General features: G+C 33.5%; 1 protein-coding gene and 1 long non-coding RNA gene across 2 annotated transcripts; both read right to left on the bottom strand.

Annotated features, from left to right (window-relative positions):
• Window positions 1–165: 165 nt before the first annotated feature.
• On the bottom strand, window positions 166–11,365 carry LOC114264075 (uncharacterized). Its single transcript, XM_082881157.1, has 5 exons — window positions 11,005–11,365; window positions 9,013–10,867; window positions 4,597–6,358; window positions 2,424–2,619; window positions 166–671 (listed from the first exon to the last, which is right to left on the bottom strand). Exons 1-2 carry the CDS (start codon window positions 11,221–11,223, stop codon window positions 10,556–10,558), a joined length of 531 nt encoding a protein of 176 aa, XP_082737283.1. The 5' UTR covers window positions 11,224–11,365; the 3' UTR covers window positions 166–671; window positions 2,424–2,619; window positions 4,597–6,358; window positions 9,013–10,555.
• A 3,224-nt stretch (window positions 11,366–14,589) lies between these two features.
• LOC145795353 (uncharacterized) lies at window positions 14,590–17,534 on the bottom strand. The gene is made up of 4 exons (XR_014336144.1): window positions 17,407–17,534; window positions 17,218–17,297; window positions 15,045–15,137; window positions 14,590–14,796 (listed from the first exon to the last, which is right to left on the bottom strand). It is a non-coding gene; the product is annotated as an uncharacterized LOC145795353 (long non-coding RNA).
• Between the last annotated feature and the right edge of the window lie 357 nt (window positions 17,535–17,891).

Below are 17,891 nucleotides of genomic sequence, written 5' to 3'. Positions count from 1 at the left end.
GTGCAAAATTAGGCAGCTTTGTCGCAAGTTGGCCTTTGAAAGACCCCACAAATATAGAAGAAAAAAAAAAATTTAAATCAATTTTTTTTTAAAAAAAAATGCACAAGTGAAAGTCCTGAGAAAAAGCACCACCCATAAACCTTTGCGATAAGCACTAGCACTATCAACACCATCAACAACAAACATCCCCATTTATCACAACAACCCATATATCAAGCTAAGCCTCCCAACCCATCTCTTCAAAATACTAACCCAAGTGCAAGCTGCAAGCACACTCTCATCTTCCTCTTCCAGAGATAGATATGCGTCGTATGCTGGAGTTGATGAAGCGAAACGTCCAGAACATAAGGAAGAGTCCCCGGGTGGCTGATGAGACCATGTTTGGTGACGGGAATGGAGCTGAATTGCCAATGTTTGGACGCGGGATGGATAGAAGACGGTCAGGTTGGAGTGTGTTTTCGGTCATTTGCAGCGCTGTTCGGGCTCCTCTCTCGCTCTTCTCCTGCCTTTCTCATCCTCACGTCAATGGTGCTGATGGAGTGTGGGTGTCGAGCGAGTTGGCTCGCCTATCGGAGATGAACCATCTCATGGTTAACGATAGCATGCGCTATGCTATCTTGATGTAGGAACTCATCATCACTCTTATGGTCGTGTGTTCTTCGCTAGAGATTCTGGGAGAGAGAAAAGAGGTTAGTTCTTAGTGAGGTAAAATGCATGGATTAGAGAATAATATAGCCCGTGTGTGTTCGGATGAGATCCATTTTGATATATGTATTTCCATTTTCTTACCTAATAGAAAGTAAAAATATATGTATGTCAATAGATTAATAGAGTTCTCTGTAATTCAAGAATAGGTTTCAAGTTGGCTAAGTTGGATCCTTCTTGGTTAGAGTTTTACTTTTACTTTCTATAATGGAATTACCGATCCTAAACATTCAAGTATGGATCTAGGGTTGCAGGGCGGTCGCACTTCCAAATTTTTTAAAAATTATGTATATTATAGTAGTAATTAGTAAGAAAATTTTAAACTAGAATACTTCGCACTCCAAAATTTCAGTAGTTCGCACCCTCCAAATTATTTACATTTCGAAATTTTAAAAATAATTTCTAAATTGAGTTTCATTAAATATTGATCTATTCAATTTGTTATATGTATTATTTGTTATATTTCTATATTGTTTAAAGTTACTTGTATACTTTTATTTGTTTCTATTTGTTACTATTTTTATTTTCTGCTTATATGTTATTTATATGTTGTACTTGTTTATTAAAATGTCACTAGAACTTTTTATGTTTATGGCTTTGTGACGTTTTTAAAAAACGTGCCACCAAATATTATTTTTGTAATATTTTTTAAAAACATGCCACTAAAGTTTGTCTTTGTTGTAGTGTGATTTTATTTTCTAGAGAATGAACAAACACAAATGAATGCAAAATAAGATGCATAAGAAAATAAATTTAATATCGCTTATTGAAATAGATTATCATTATACACACAAAAACATACATTTTCAATTATAATTTTTTTTCAAAACTAAACTGCGTAATAAGATGGAAGATGATTTTATAACAAATTATTTGATCAAATTTATTGAAAAAGATATTAATTAAAGTTTTGATATCAAGTTTATCATAGATGTTTTTATATATATTATAAAAATTGGCAATTACAACATTATCAAATAGTTAATTTTACTAGACGGAGACATAGTAATAAATAATATTTGTTAAGTTAATGCAGACTAGCAATATGTCCAATTATATTTTTGTTCTCAATTATGTTGACAAAGAATGCCCGAATAATAGTAATATTATTCTTTTTTTTTTTTTTTTTTTTTTTTGTGCGGGTATAAACCAAAATTTAAAATTTTATAATAATTCTTTTTTGATGAAAAGTTACATGTGTTTTTACACCCTCAAACCTCAAATCCTAAATCCGTCTCTGTAAACATTCATCTATTGTGTTTTTTTATTTAATTATGCAACTCACTCAATAAGAGATGGTTCGGTCCAAAAATATGAATGCATGTGTACAAATGCATCAATACATGATATATGGTACATAGTACACCTAACATTGGCAAATGCTAATAAGGTGAAAAAATTAGAAACTTTTAGTAAAAAATGTTTTGAATTCAGTAAAAAGTGTCTCATGTTCTTCTCCTTTCTGTCTTTTTCTTGTGTCCTAGTGGCATGTGTTAGCAAGACCTTTTAACGTTTCATTTTGTTATAACTTATAAGCATCATTAATTTGAAGTGACAAATTTATTCACAATCATATAATCTCAACAAAAACAAAAGGCCAAGATTTTTCTCATCCCCAAGTATGAATCATAGTGAAAAATACACAAAAGCAAAATAAATCAATGGAAATGCAATTATCTCTGCTCAATAAAATAGAAAATCCAAAACATGAAACATACCAGAAGTCATTGGTCCAAAGTTTTGAAAAAATTTATCATGAGCTGTGAGCCAATTAGCACCCCTCCAGGTGGGCATCTTCTTTTTCCTCAAGTGAATTGAGCTGTGGATGTGACCGTTGACAATCTGCAAGGCACCTTGACAACAATTTGTGTGGGCAGAGCATCAAAATACAAGCCACACAAGCCTAATACCTGCCTGAAATTCAATCTTGTAAAGATGGTTTTTATTTATTTATTTATTTATAACTTTCAATTGATTAGATACAAGAATTAATTCATCTACTTATTTTCTCAGTTGGGAAGGAGTGGGAGAAGTTCTTTATGCTAAAACTGATCAATGAAGATTTAAAGAGTTTTGAACGGTACATTCTCTTGCACAGTCCAGTTTACCAAAAGGCCATGTCATGACCTCTCACACACCTCAAAGTGTGATGCACCATACGTGGTTTTCTAAAACAACCAGAGAAGAATTTTGCAGATTAGTTCTTATGCAAATATGAAATCAGGTTTTCTTCGCGGTATATAAAGATTAGGTTTCTTAGGCATTAGAGGCCGTTGGAGGGACTACGGTTGCCCTAGGAATATCTCTGTTTTCCTTGTGTCTAAAAAACAAAAACCCTATTAAATTTTTTTATTTATTTTTTTAAACAGGGTTATATAGGGATTAAAAAATCCACATGCTCGCTCGTGGGCACCTTGAGCTTGAGATTCTGAATTTTTTACGAGTACAAAAGATGTGTCTGCTTGAGCTCACTTCAAGCAGGCTTTGAGTGTGCCTCTCTAGCACCACCCCATTCGAGCATGCTTCAAGCCAGACATAATAGTCTTGCCCAAATAACCATGTTTTAAACTATTTTAAATTACAAAGCGAACATGACATTTTAAGCCAAATTTGTGATATAAAAAGAACTCGTGTCCAAGACTTGCGTAGTATGTTCATATAGTTATGCCGAATATTGGATCAGAGCACGCTTTGTATTGTCTCTAAACATTTTCAATCTTGAACACACTCAACTTTAAACCTGACTAGACATCTAGCACCCTGTTGTCTACAAAAATTGCCAATACACTAAATCCTATAACAAAACCATATTGGATATGTTCATTAGGAATTCAATATTTTTAGAGAAAAGAAAATTCATGAAATATTGGTAACACAAGAGGGATCCAATGGAATAGATAAGTGTTTTTTCAGTGAGATAAGAGCCTGAAAAGTGCAATCATGTGCTTGAGCTTATGTCCATATTAGAAGGAAAAATGGAACGTGTAGAATAGATAACCACTCAAACTTTGTGTGGTTTTGTCCTAATGGGAACTAATGTGTGCTATAGTTGGGGAATGCCATCCATGAATTTTCAAAAAGAAACCGATTGATTTACTGCTGTTTTGTCAACTCTCCCCCACATTTTAGTGATAAGTGATAGCTTTCTCAACACCATCAAAGAAGCATCCTTTTAAAAAGGTGGTTGAAGTTTTGCAAATAGCACAAAGATCAAAGTGGATAAACATACCGACCTCGCTACGGCCTAGCTCTACATGCAACACATCATCGCCACCTCGACATCATCATCTCCATGTGGCAATCCTCCCAAGACACCACAATGTCCCCCAGCTAACTAGTTAGGGTCATATACCTAGCCTACATGGGGGCATATAGACTATCAAGTATGGTTCCTTGGCCCATTAGCGCGCTCTGTGCACTAGTGATGAGCCGGAGCACTAATAGAACGAGTATGGAAAGCTCCATACATGGCCCATTGCACTACTCGACTGAGCCAAGCTTGCTTGCTCGACCATAGCTTACTCCGTAAGGTCTCTTCATACCTCATTGTCATAGGTATGCCGAGGAGAGGCTAGAAGCAAATCAAAACACGTTATTTTTAGCACAAATCAATATCCCTAATTTTTATTCGAGTGAAAAATATCAAGGATAAGAAAGGGGGATATTTGTAAATGCGTGTTGTGCAGTACAGTGTGAGAGACAACGAGAGCCCCCAATTGAACCAATATGTCTTTCTCCAATGTTTGTCTGTATTGTCATTTAATCAGAATAATCAAGTTAAATGCAATATACAAAAGCCCTAGCTACTAGGCAATAGCACCCATTCCCAATTTATTATTTGAAATAGACAAGTAAAGAAAGCCAAAGAGAGAATTGTGGAAGAATACGGACCGTAGAGAGAGAACACCAAGAATGCCTTTCTACGTTGCACAGTCACACTGGTCCTGGACAGTGACCTCGTGAAATCATGGAAGTTGAAAAGTGAGTCATGACTTAGACTTGACTGAACTGATAGGGGTGAGGTTGGGTGGGTGAGGAAGGGCACATGATGGATGACAATATAAGTATGTAACTCAACAAGAAAATTACTTATCTGTCCAACTTCTAGTGAATCAAGATAACCATTTGTTCCGGTATAAATAGTCATTATCTGTTCTTCCATCGTAAGATGAGCTGATTGGGATTGTTGAGCAATTCACATAATTGTTGACCTCTTGTCAATTGATTCTGCATAGCTTTATTAAGATTGGAAGTGAATTGTGCAAAGGCTTCTAATTCAATGAATTGTGTACGTTCCAATTTTACTAGTTCCGGTATAAATAGTCATTATCTGTTCTTCCACCGTAAGATAAGCTGATTGGGATTGTTGAGCAATTCACATAATTATTGACCTCTTGTCAATTGATTCTGCATAGCTTTATTGACATTGGAAGTGAATTGTGCAAAGGCTTCTAATTCAGTGAATTGTGTAAGTTCCAATTTTACCAGCTATAATAATTTTTAAAAAAAATTACAAATTGAAGGAACCCTAATAAATCTGCGACTGCAGGGGAGAGAGAGCAAAAGTAAATTACTGTACAATTTAGCTAATAAATAAATTCTCCACAGTGATCCAATTTTTTTCCAAACGTAATGCTTTTCATATGATTTTCTCTAATAATTTCAGAGTGTTCTGATATATATAAACAATTTTGATATGTGCTGGTCTCAACGCATCTTCGTTCACAATAACCAAACAATTGAGAGAACTATGTTGGTACAGGTGGTACATTTCCATCTAATACTCATGTTGCATGAAACCATAGTTTTAAGCAAATCAAGTTTGCAGCAGGTTTTGGAACCAAACATTGTTTACAAAATAAAAAAGTAAAACAATGTTGGCATACGAAACGAAAGTATCGTTTTGCTGCTCAATTTTATATCATGATTGGCCTTAGGAGTATGTAGTCAATTATAAAAAAGAAAGGGACAAGATAGTGATCTAGTCAGAGACTGTTTTAATGGCGTTTTGAATGTATACAAAAAAGTAATTTGTACTTCTAAAGTGTTAACCAAACACAACCCAAATCTTTTGCTTTTTTGGACTAAAGAATATTAGTGCCCTGTCATGGCATCCTGTTCTGTAATCCAAGAAGAAAGTAGGGTGTCCTGTGATTTGTATGACAATTAATTGTCATCATGTCCACTAATACAATCTACAGTCCTTCCTTAAAATGAGTAATTAAAACATTTATAATTAAAGAAAAACAAAAACTAATAAAAGAATATGACAATTGAAGAAACTAATGCATGTTTTGGGTGTTTTTGCAGTCATTTTACAAATATTATATACAACTTCTCTCGAAATGATTATTTCCCCTGAATAAAAAAAGAATAATAGAATTCTTCTATAATTGTTGAGAAACCATTGTAAATTTCCAATTTCATCTTTTCTTTCATTTATCTTCTTGGCCATCAAATGATTACGGAAAAACAAAACTTTAGCCAATATTAACAGTGGAAGTAACTGGAAAAGCAAGACCCAACAATAATCACACAAAAAATAAAGTTCAACTAAAGTACCTTTATAGAAGTCCTATCATTATCTCTTTCTTAATAAAGGAGATTGTTTAAGTGCTAAACTCTGATTCCCTTCACAATCTTTTCATACAAGCTGAAAATGACAGAAGGAATAAAGTAGATTATCAATGAAGGAAGGAAATAATTGAGTTTTGATACTGACTAAGCATGCTTGGCAAAGAACACAACAAAATAAAAGCTTGATAATATTAACGTTGGTGCAAGCTATGATTTCTTTTGGAATTCCGCTTTCGAAACCTGAATAAAAAGTAACATATATGCAAGAGCAATATTATTTTTCCAAGCAGATCATAATTACTAGTCCATGAAGTGCAGATAAGAGTGTAAAACAATAAAAAAATCATCAATATTTTATTTATATTTGTTCATATAAACTTTATAACTTGACCATTGAAATTTAACCTGAAACATGATTTCCTTGCTGGAAGCACTTTCAACTCTTCAAATGAGTCCAAATCTAATATTGAGTGGATGGAGAAAGGGATTGAATGAAAGTCTTTCAGTATTCACCACTCTTCACTCTTGAAGACAGATTACCTTAACGCTGTGTTTGGTTGGGGAATTTGGGAAGGGAAATGGAAAGGGAAATGGAAATGAAAGGAAAAGGAGAAAGAATTAATAGAATTCCAAATCCCAACTATGTTTGGTTGTGTTGGTTATAAAATAGAATTGATGTCCTAAAAGGTCTCCTATTTATTTATTTATTTCTCACCCCCTTTCTTTTCCCATATATTTTTTATTATAACCAAACATAAATAGGATTACATTTCTCATTCCTTTTCCAAATCCCACCCTCAAAACCCCAACCAAACACAGCATAAGAGTGAAGGCTTTTGAATTTACGGTTTTAAGCCCAGTCAAAGTCGAGATTGGTGTTTGACCTAATAGCTCCACTAATTGAAGAATTGACCCTAATAAATGTCCACTCAAGGAATTGACACACCAATATATCAGAAGTCTTGATAAATACTAAAGCTGTATGTTAACTTTTCCCTCTTTTCAATTATTTGCCCAATGTTTGTTCAAAGGTTGATGATCATTCCTGCGCCCACTCTCTTTCTTGTTGAAATATTTGGCTATTGCTTGCCACATTAGCTTATCTTCTGTTGATGGAGGAATCAAATTCAAACCAGATAATGACCACATGGAAACAAGGACATATGCCTACAACTGATCAGGATTGAATCTAAGAATTTCTGTCTTCCATTTAATCTTAAGGATTTGAATGGATAAAACCGTATCCACCACTGCTCCAATCAAAAACACGAAAAGGCAAGATAAAAATAGTTTAAGCAAGACTACTTTGTGGCACATTATTCATGAGATCATCTTCTATGTGATTCCAAATAATTAATAACTCCCCTGCAGCTTTCTAGTTCATTTAAGCTGTTGAAACTCAACAAGGTTATCAATATTTCCCTTCCCCCAGTAGGCATCTTTCATTTAAATTGAGTTTTTGATTCCATTTTAGAAACAATAAGCTCATTTCCTGCAAATTTGATGACCAAGAAGCAACGTAAAGGTCAATGTTTTCCAAATCTTGTCAAAAAGATTCGAATCTTAGATTTACAACAGTTCTGATCATTGTATCAAAATTTACTATGGCATGAAACTTTCACACCTCCAATATGAACTTGAACTTCTGATTCCTATTGCCATTTGCCAATAAAAGTGAAATGAAGAATGCCACAAGTATAACTATAAAGAACTGGAGCTCTTCAGCTTATGAAGTCTTCATCTTGCAGTGCAAGAGGCCAACTGCTTCAAAATCGCCGTTACATTTGATCTAGGGATGAAGATTTTAAACTTACAGTGCATTCAAACCTAAATTTAGGTAATGGTTGTGATTTGTAGGCTGAAGGTTGAGAAATACTTTCTTTTACATTTTATGCCACCATACTAATATTTTTACAAGGCATAACTGTTATGCAATTAGGTTGTAAGTGAACAAAACATTTCAGTGGCCTGAAAACGTAGTGTGATCATGGCACTATAGGAATAGAATTATTCATTAGGATTTTTATGCTGTGCTTTGTTTCAAAGGTCATAAGATTTGACAACTTTTCCCCGCTGATATATACTTGTGTTGATTCTATTGAAGGTCTATGTTTTGTATTGAATGATGAGCAGTTACAAATAAGTGAAGAGGAGATGATAGTATTTCATTATAGCCTTTAGTGCCCCTTTTCCATTGAAATTCCTTTTTTTATATGAATTATTAGAAAGATGAAAAAAAAAATAAGTCAGTTATTATACATTACTTTGATTTCAAGTTTTAGACGTGGAACCAAATCATATACATATCAGCTCAGTTCACTTCTTCCTCTTCTTCCTTTTTTTTTTTTTTTTTTTTTTTTTTTTGCTCTCTCAATCAATCAATGTATAACTTGCAGCATCAGTGAATGGATCTGTTGAAGTAACAAATGAAACTAAATTGCAATTTCGGATGAGGCTTTCTCAATGACAACGAGCAGTCTGATTCCAACAGGCGTGAAGCTGCAGTCCTTAACAATTCTCTTCTTACCAAAACATATTAATTTATTTGATAATTGTTTCAAAAAGCAACTTACATCAACTTCACTTGAGAGAATGAAAACAAAAAGTAAAGAAAAATAAAGCAAAAACAACTTGGAAATGCAGTCACTTCGGCATCATTTAAGCAATTAAAAGTCTTACTCTAAAGATGATTAGAAAGCAAAAAGATTGGAAAGGATATTATCAACTTACTACCAACATGTAGGCTTTCTCTCAAGAAGACAACCTCTAGCTTGTCAAACAGGGCTGAATCTGCAGCTTCTTCATGAGAAACACCTCTAGCTCCTCGCAAATAGGGACCATAATACCTTCTTATTAAAGGAAGCCGGTTTTCCTGGTCAATTGCATGGTTAACAAAATGCAAGGGTAAGTCCAATAACCATCAGATTACATTCTCACAGAACAAAAACCACCGCCTAAAAGCTCATTCGTCAGGAGCACACCTTCCTAGTTCATCAAATTTGTGGATATGGCCAGCTTATAAGACTCCCAATCAAATCCTCAGCCTTTATCCCGTGAGTTTCTGTTTTGGAAAGGGCATGTTGTGTCCACTTATAATGAATTCAAGTTGACATGAAAATGATACACACCCTTGCACAGAAGCAGAATCATGCACAATTGTGTTTCCAGCTTTTTGTTTTCTTGATTTTGCACCCATTCAAATCAGTGATTGATAGTCAAGTAGGTGCATGCATTCTTATTCATTGGCTCAAACATCTAGAGGGAAACACAAATATGAGTTACATGAAACAAGCAATAAGAAATTCCAGATAGGTTGATCTGCTTTGCTTTGTTTCTCGTGCTTGGTCATGATATTCACATAATAACCTGCATTCCTACTCATGGTCATTCTATGCTAAATGTGTTTCTAAGCCATGTTTCCTCATTAATAACAGCAAACTCTAAAAATTATAGCAAGCAAAGTACGTTTCATTTATGTGCCTAATATCCATCAATGTACAATGGTAGTGTGCGGACTAAATATATGATCAAACTTTGTAACAGACAGCCTATCAGCCAATACGAAGATACAAAGCACAGATAACACAATCACAGGTTCAAAATGATTCATTCCACAGAGACATCAATTATTCATGTAAATGCTGCTAAATATCCTTTCTTATTCCGAATTTTCTTTCTCCACTTTCATAAAGACAGGAAAACAAAAACACAATTGCCCATTGAGGACCCTGTTAGCACACTCATTTTCAGGACATTAACATAAACATCCTTGAGCTCTTGGCTGTTATGCCACTAGTTTACAAGACTACTTAGAACTTGATTTTACCATAGTTATGTTCAGACAATATGAGTATGCCTTCTTCAAGGAGAATAACATAATGATGCTCATGATTGGGTGCTTCTTCTTCCTCACAAGATCCAACCTTCTTATTTTCTCCTTTTCTTAAATCTTCACTATCCCATTCCACTTGTGTTTCAAAGTTGTCTATCTCTTCTTAAACAGCCTAAATGCGAAACAAGGCTCGCCACCTGAGTAACCGCTTCAAACCAATGAGGAAGCCTGTCAATACAAATCGTCTCAACCTTGAAGTTCGGGGATCATACAAAAGTAGAGCTTGATTACCATAACAACAAAAGTTTGCCATCTCTTCGAAAGCATACAGTTCAACTGATCCTGATACTCAACCCAACCTCATTAAAATTTAAGGCGAAACAATTAGTCCACGACTCCGTAACACCGTAATCCTTCATAACCCATATCTCAACACGATCACTAACCGAAGAATGTGAATGAAAGACACCCACTCAACACTCCCAAATAGTAACAACCTACCTCAGGTCCACATTCTGGATGAGGAATAACTCTGAACACTTGATCAACAACATCAACCAAAACAATGAGCTCGGCACGAGTTATACCCACCCAATGAAGACAACCATAAGGCACATCTCCTATTACTCTCCAAGATTCATCACCTAGAGTGAACACAAACACCTCCGAAAACCCAATTCGAATACTAATTGAACTATAAACAATCAATCTATACAACCTTGTACTCATTGGTTTTGGGGCTAAACCCAAATCCTATTACCCTCTCATAATGCCTCTGAGAGGGACTAATTGGGTCTGGAAGCTTAATATACATATACTCTCAAGTAAGAGGGTTACATACATAGATTACATAACTAAGCATGTGATGAACCAAACAGAGCAAGCCATTACAAGACCCAACTAATCGAAACTCGTTGAAATCGTTGTTGGGTTCTGAGAAATGTACATTGGTCAAAGTGTAATCGTTGAGAGAGGTGGGTGTGTGAGACTAGAGGGTGTAGGGTTGAATGGAGCCAGGGTTTGCATACGCACCTGCATTGAATCAGAGATTTGATGGGGAGGCTTGAGAGTATGTCGATGAGAATTTCGACTGGTAGTAATTGATCCATTTTTGTTTGCTCTGTCTGTGTGCTTACATAGGAAGGCAGACGATGATGACTAGGAACTTGGTTATAAGAGCATCTGCCGTGGATAGGTTAGTGAGAAAGTTGGTGTCTGATGTTATATTTTAGCCAGCCATTTTCACTTTTGTCTTTATAATGAAATTGCTAAGACCTTATTATTGGTCAAAAGTTATGTGTTAACTGTAGTGAGCAAGTTTTTTTTTTTTGGTTACAAGGAAAATCCTTTCAGTAGCTTGTAGGTTCAAAACAGTGCTTCTTGTAAAGATTACCAGAGTGTATTGTTGTCCATTCTGAATTAAAAAATAATAATTTGAGAACTTGTTCCGACCTTTCAAGACAAGTTCCTCTTAAGTCAGGACTTTACAAGAGTGTCTTGTTGTCCATTTTGAGTTAAAAAATAATAATCTGAGAACTTGTCTCGACCTTCCAAGATAAATTCTTCTTAAGTCAGAGTATTGAACCCACACCAAATGCGATGAAACTGCTTGAGACTAGCGTCCTAATCAACTGTGTTAAGCCCAAGGAATTGGTCCAAGGAGGTTTTGAACTCGGGACCTAGGGGCTTAATTCCTAGGCCTTTGCCAAGTTGCCAACCACCCTTGGGTTACAACAGGCAAGTTAACAAGCAAGGGAGGGAGAAACAGAGAGAAAACAGAAGAGATAGAGAGAGAGGCCCTGACAGTGCAGTGGGGTGGGGGCCCATTGCACTTTTCAATTTTTATTTATTTTATTTATTGTTTATATATATATATATATATATTCTTAACACAAACCTTAACACATTCATTGAACTACCATTCACTCTTTAAAATTAACAAACTTTTAACATATCTTAACATATATTTTTGGGTTTCACTTTTATCACTTTTTGTCATATAACACTTTAACACACCTTTTTAGCTATCTCATTATAGATGCTCTAAAACCATCTCGAATCAAATTTGAATTTGATGAAAAAACGTATTTTTTTGTTGCTTCAATTATTTTATTAGATGAGTATTTAATTGAGCATATGATAAATTTTTTTATCAAATTTAGGATGGCGAGAACTATTCATTATTTTACTATTCATAGTCAGTGGAGCAAGAGATCATTTTCATCATTGGACGACTGGTTGGTTGTTCTTCGCATGACCACCACCTTACAAAAATTTGTGAAAAAATTATATTGGCCGATCAACTGGCTGGACATCCTCCCGGTCATCTGCCTAGTTGTATAGCGATCCCGGGTTTACCCTTGTTGTACAGTGACCCGGACATGTGTCCGTGGATGTTGGTAGTTGTTTATTATCTTGTTTACATCCTTTTTACTTTGTATATTGAGTTATAGGATGTGTTGGGCAGGTTTGTTACAGGTTGGTTGTGTTTGGGAGCCTAGTGTTGCTGCCCAGATTTTTGGACCTTCGCCCGAGCGAGGAGTTGGTCGCTCGAGCGAGAGTTGAGTTCGTGCCTGGTGGATCGAGCCAGAGTGGCTTCGCTCGAGCGAGCGATTGCGTCTGGTTCTGGACCTGAGAGCTGCAATTCTTGGCTCGAGCGAGAGTTTTCTGTGTCTGGTCGCTCGAGCGACAAAGGCTTCGCTCGAGCGAGCGTGTTTTATATCAGCGGACAGTAGCGTTTTTGAACATCAGTTTTTCACTTCCTTTTCTTTCAAACCCTAGATCCGAGACTCTCTCTCTCTACACTTACACTCTCTCTAAGATTTGATCTCCCTAGAGTGTGAATCTAGCCCAGGGCCTTTGTTAAAAAGATAGAGGGCGTTGAGAGCTTCGACTTAATCTGAAAAAGTTTGGATTTGGAGCACGTTGATCTTCGAGTCTTCATCTCCTTTTTGGCTCAAACTTCGAGGTAGGGATATCCTACTCCTCTCTATGGATTTTGTCTTTAAATTTTAGTATTTTGAGATGTTGGGGTTGGTTTGGTAATTTGGTGAAAGTTTGGGGCTTTTGTGTTATTTCACAAAAGTTGGGGTTTTATTCATAATAAACCTAGATGCATGTTTGGCATAGAGAAATGGAATAAATGTTGAATCATTGATGAAAATGGGACCTAAGGGTTGAAATGTTAATTATGGAAAATGACCTAATTACATTGTTTGATTAATTGGGATAATTAATTGTGAGAAATGAGGAAATAAAATGAAATTGTTGAGAGTGGGAATGTATGGGGTTAAAGGGTGTAGTTGAATTATTTGTCACTCACCGGAATGAAATGTTGATTGAATATCCATTGTGCATTTATTTTCTGTTTAGAGATAACTGCTTTGGGCTATCGGTGGAGGATAGTCGGGATTGTTGTAGACAATGCATGATGATTAGGCAAACGGAAACTAATCAATGGAATGTGTCATGGAATTTGACGGTTGCACTACAACAAATTTGGGATTTAAAGACGAAACAAATTTGTCCCAAAATATATATATTTCGTCACCCAAACTAATTACGACAAAAATTTTTCGTCACCCGTTTTGTCGCCAAAGCCTCGTCGCTAAAGGGTCGTAGAGACGAAAAAACAATTTCGTCATTGAAAATGATAAATTTGTGACGAATTTTTTTGTCTCCAATACGCTCTGTTGGGAACATACTTGTAAGTAATTAGCGACAAAATATTTTGTCATTAAAGGAAGAAATTAGAGACAAAAGTATTTCGTCATAAATATAAGAAATAGAGACGAAATAATTTTGTCACGCTTAATATAAACGAAGACGAAATTTTTTTGTCAAAGAAGCTACCAATAGAGATAAAAACAAATTCATCATTAAAAATGATAAATTTGTGACCAATTTTTTTGTCTCTAATACACTCTGTTGGAAACATACTTGTAAGTAATTAGCGACAAAATATTTTGTCATTAAAGAAGAAATTAGAGACACAATTATTTTGTCATAAATATAAGAAATGGAGACAAAATAATTTTGTCACGTTTAATATAAACGAAGACGAAATTTTTTTGTCAAAGAAGCTACCAATAGAGACAAAAACAAATTCATCATTAAAAATGATAAAATAATGTCAAAAAAAATTCGTCACACATTGAGGATAATAGTGACAAAATGTGACAATATTTTTTGTCACGACAAATGCATTTAGTGACGAAATAAAAAATTCATGACAAAATTAATCATCCACCTAAGCGAAATAAGAGACAAAAGAACCTTCTTTAGGGATGAAAAATTTTGTCAATAATTTCATAATATTTTTTTCCATATTATATACCTATTTTATCAAAATCTAAATTTTAGTTCAACAAATATAACCCTGTTCATGTTGAAACCTGTTGAATATAACAATTCCATCACAACTTAACCTAACCTGTTATCAACACATTTACGAATTAACAAAACGAAAATATCCATTCATCATCACAAATAATTTCATCCTAATACAATAAAATAGTGAAATATCCACAAAATATCCAAAAGTTATAACTTGTTCAATTTTACCAAAAATCCAACAATAACTAGTGCAACTCCACAAAGTATGTGTATCCTTATCAAACAAAAATGAACATTCAAGCAAATTAGATCATTGTTGCACGTCAAAAATGCCACCCCAATCCAATCTGCAAAAAAATAAATTAAAAGCTTTAGTAAATAATTAATTATACAAAAGATTAAAAACATTAGTAACTCATCAATTTACAATTAGATTAATTATACAATTTACCCATCTAACAGACTTTTTTTTGAGATTATGAGAACAAAAAATTAATTTTAAGGCTAATTCACAAATGGTGCATCCCATTAATGTGTCGTAAGTTCATATAACTTATATTGGTCCATTTAATTCTTAAAGTGCAAGGATACGTACCAGTTTTTCTACTCTAACAGGGATTGACCTAGAACCACACCTGTGTTTTGTATACATCTTTTCTCTGTTCGCGATGTTACCCTTTGATTGCTCCTATAAGAAAGAATGACCAATATAATAATGAAATGTATCATTAATAAGACAAATATGTTAGCTTTTGATTGTTCCTGTAAGGAAGAATGAACCAATATAACAATGAAATGTATCACTAGTAAAACAAATTTAATGCTTGATAATAAAGAATTGCATTGTTCATATCTATCCTTTTCCTATATATCATTTCAACTTAAAAGATGTTTCAAATTATTCACTAGTTTCATTCAATTCTTTGAAATATAGATTAGAAGACTTGTTGAGATTTCATTATAAGATGATTTTTTTGGGTGAAAAAAGAAAAACGAGTAATTTACACCGTTCACAATTAGGGGGCATATAAGCATGGGCAAGATGGATTGTGAAAAAATCCATTTACATTTCACAAGATATGGAACAATTACTTATACCAAACTTATATCCCTTTCTTTCTTCCACAACTATATCAAATCTAAAGTTCTGTCTTAATACCCTGTATTAGTTACTCAGGTAGTTGCTTACCATTATCATGAAACTTCAGACCAAACTCAAGAACAAACAGAAAATACAATCATAGAAACTGAAATCTTAGTTCTTTATTCTATGATGTGAAAGATGCATTTTAAGGAATCATAAATTAATCTCCTATTATGTGAGCCTTCCAATCCATGTTTAATAGTTTCCCTTTCTCATTTTGCCACTTATTTGGTTTTTATTATGTTTCACTTACATGCTTAGAGGATAAGGAAAAAAGAACACATGGAATTTCACAGCAAATTGATTGTGTTCTTTCTAGTTTTTTTGAAATCTCTCCCTATTCTAATCAAATTTTATCTAAGTTACAAGCAAAAGAATATGAAGTTGCTACAATTCATCCAAATTAATAGCTCTCTGTTGATCTTCTACCTCAATGCTTTCTGAGAGGCCTCATCACAAAATATACACAAAAGTAAAATGACACTACTACAAAAACATATAAAAATCACAATTTTTTTGTGTGATGTATGTTATTTAATCACACCTTTTAGTTTTGTTAAAATGTGATCTTTGGGAGTGTGATTAAAAGGGGTCATTTTTAATCACATATTTTAAGTGTGATTAATAACATTTAGATCACACCTTTTAAGTATGATTAAAAATATTTAGATCACATATTTTAAGTGTGATTAAAAATATTTAGATCATAGCTTTTAAGTGTGATTAAAAATATTTAGATCACACATTTTAAGTGTGATTAATAACATTTAGATCACACCTTTTAAGTGTGATTAAAAATATTTAGATCGCATCTTTTAAGTGTGATTAATAATATTTAGATCACACATTTTAAGTGAGATTAATAACATTTAGATCACACATTTTAAGTGTGATTAAAAATATTTAGATCACATCTTTTACAGATTTTAAGTGTGATTAATATCTAATAAAACATGTGATTAATAATCAGATAAGATCACACGTTATATGTATTTGAAGAATGTAATGCGCACTATATACTATATTTTGAATCACAACCATATATTGAATGGAATAACGTCATATATTTCATAAATGAAAGTTAAATGTTTAAAAGTATATACAAAGGAATTAATAAAAAGTTTTTAACTGTGCTTACATATATTAAAAAATAAAAAAACTTGAAAAAATGAAATTGTTGAATTCTTTGACCATATTTTGCATTTCTCCAAGAAATTTCTGACTTGAAAAATAAAAAACACAAATTAATTCAGAAACCACTAGAAGCATATGAATAAACGTAATATTTTTTGTAGAGATTGTTCTTGTCTTACAAAAGACAAAATCGAACATTTTCTCATCACACTGACTCGTCATCTACTGCATCAATAGAAAATGAATAACAACTTTGATTATTATTAGTATAAAATGTTTGGATTACCATATATAAATATGACATATACATAGAATCAATAAATCCAAAATGAAAATCTTCAATGTATGAGCAGATATTTTAAAGTCATAAAACCAAATATACATAGAATCAACAAATCTAAAATGAAATCTTGAAGTGATTATATATTCCTTACCAACTAAAGAAATTGTTGATTAGCAATTTAAATAACGGAAGTTATATCATACTTACATTGGATTTCAACTCATATTCTTTAGTACGAAATTAATCCATTCAACTCGCACTTCATCAAGTTCGGTTTCCGTGTAAGTCTTTTTTCCATTGAATTACAAGAGGTTATTTACAAACAATTAGATAATATGAAGAAGATGTACAAGTATCATGAATATAACAGTAATAAAAGTATAGAATTTATCTCACATTTTGTTTTCCAGCTGTTTTATTGTCATTCTGATCAGAGTAGGGGACATATTGCTGAGTTTGGTGATCATAAGAATACCAAACCCCATTGTTACCATCATAATATAATCCTGCACATTTATAAAAAAAATAAAAAAAAAATAATAATAATATAATCTTGCAAAACACAAGAATAAATAAATAAATAAAACATTGATCTTCATCAGAAACTAGACCAAATTCTATTTGGTCTACTCCACTAGCACTAGTACCCGTCCAGTTCATTAGCAGCAAAATAAAGCATGCTTGCATAAAAATAGAATACATATTATCATAGATATGCTTCACCTGATCATGGCATTAAAAAAATATATATATATATTAATACTTTATGTTACATATTTGTTTACCACTAACCCAATTTTAACTAACAAACCATGCCTTCATTGATTAGTATTGTTTTGAATTTTCAGAGTATAAAACAGAATATGAAGATATACGAATAT

Source organism: Camellia sinensis, chromosome 7 (assembly GCF_055761805.1).
Source record: "Camellia sinensis isolate YWXY chromosome 7, ASM5576180v1, whole genome shotgun sequence".
NCBI lineage: Eukaryota > Viridiplantae > Streptophyta > Magnoliopsida > Ericales > Theaceae > Camellia > Camellia sinensis.
Note: the sequence above shows the minus strand (reverse complement) of the source record. Positions and strands in the feature narration are given on the sequence as shown.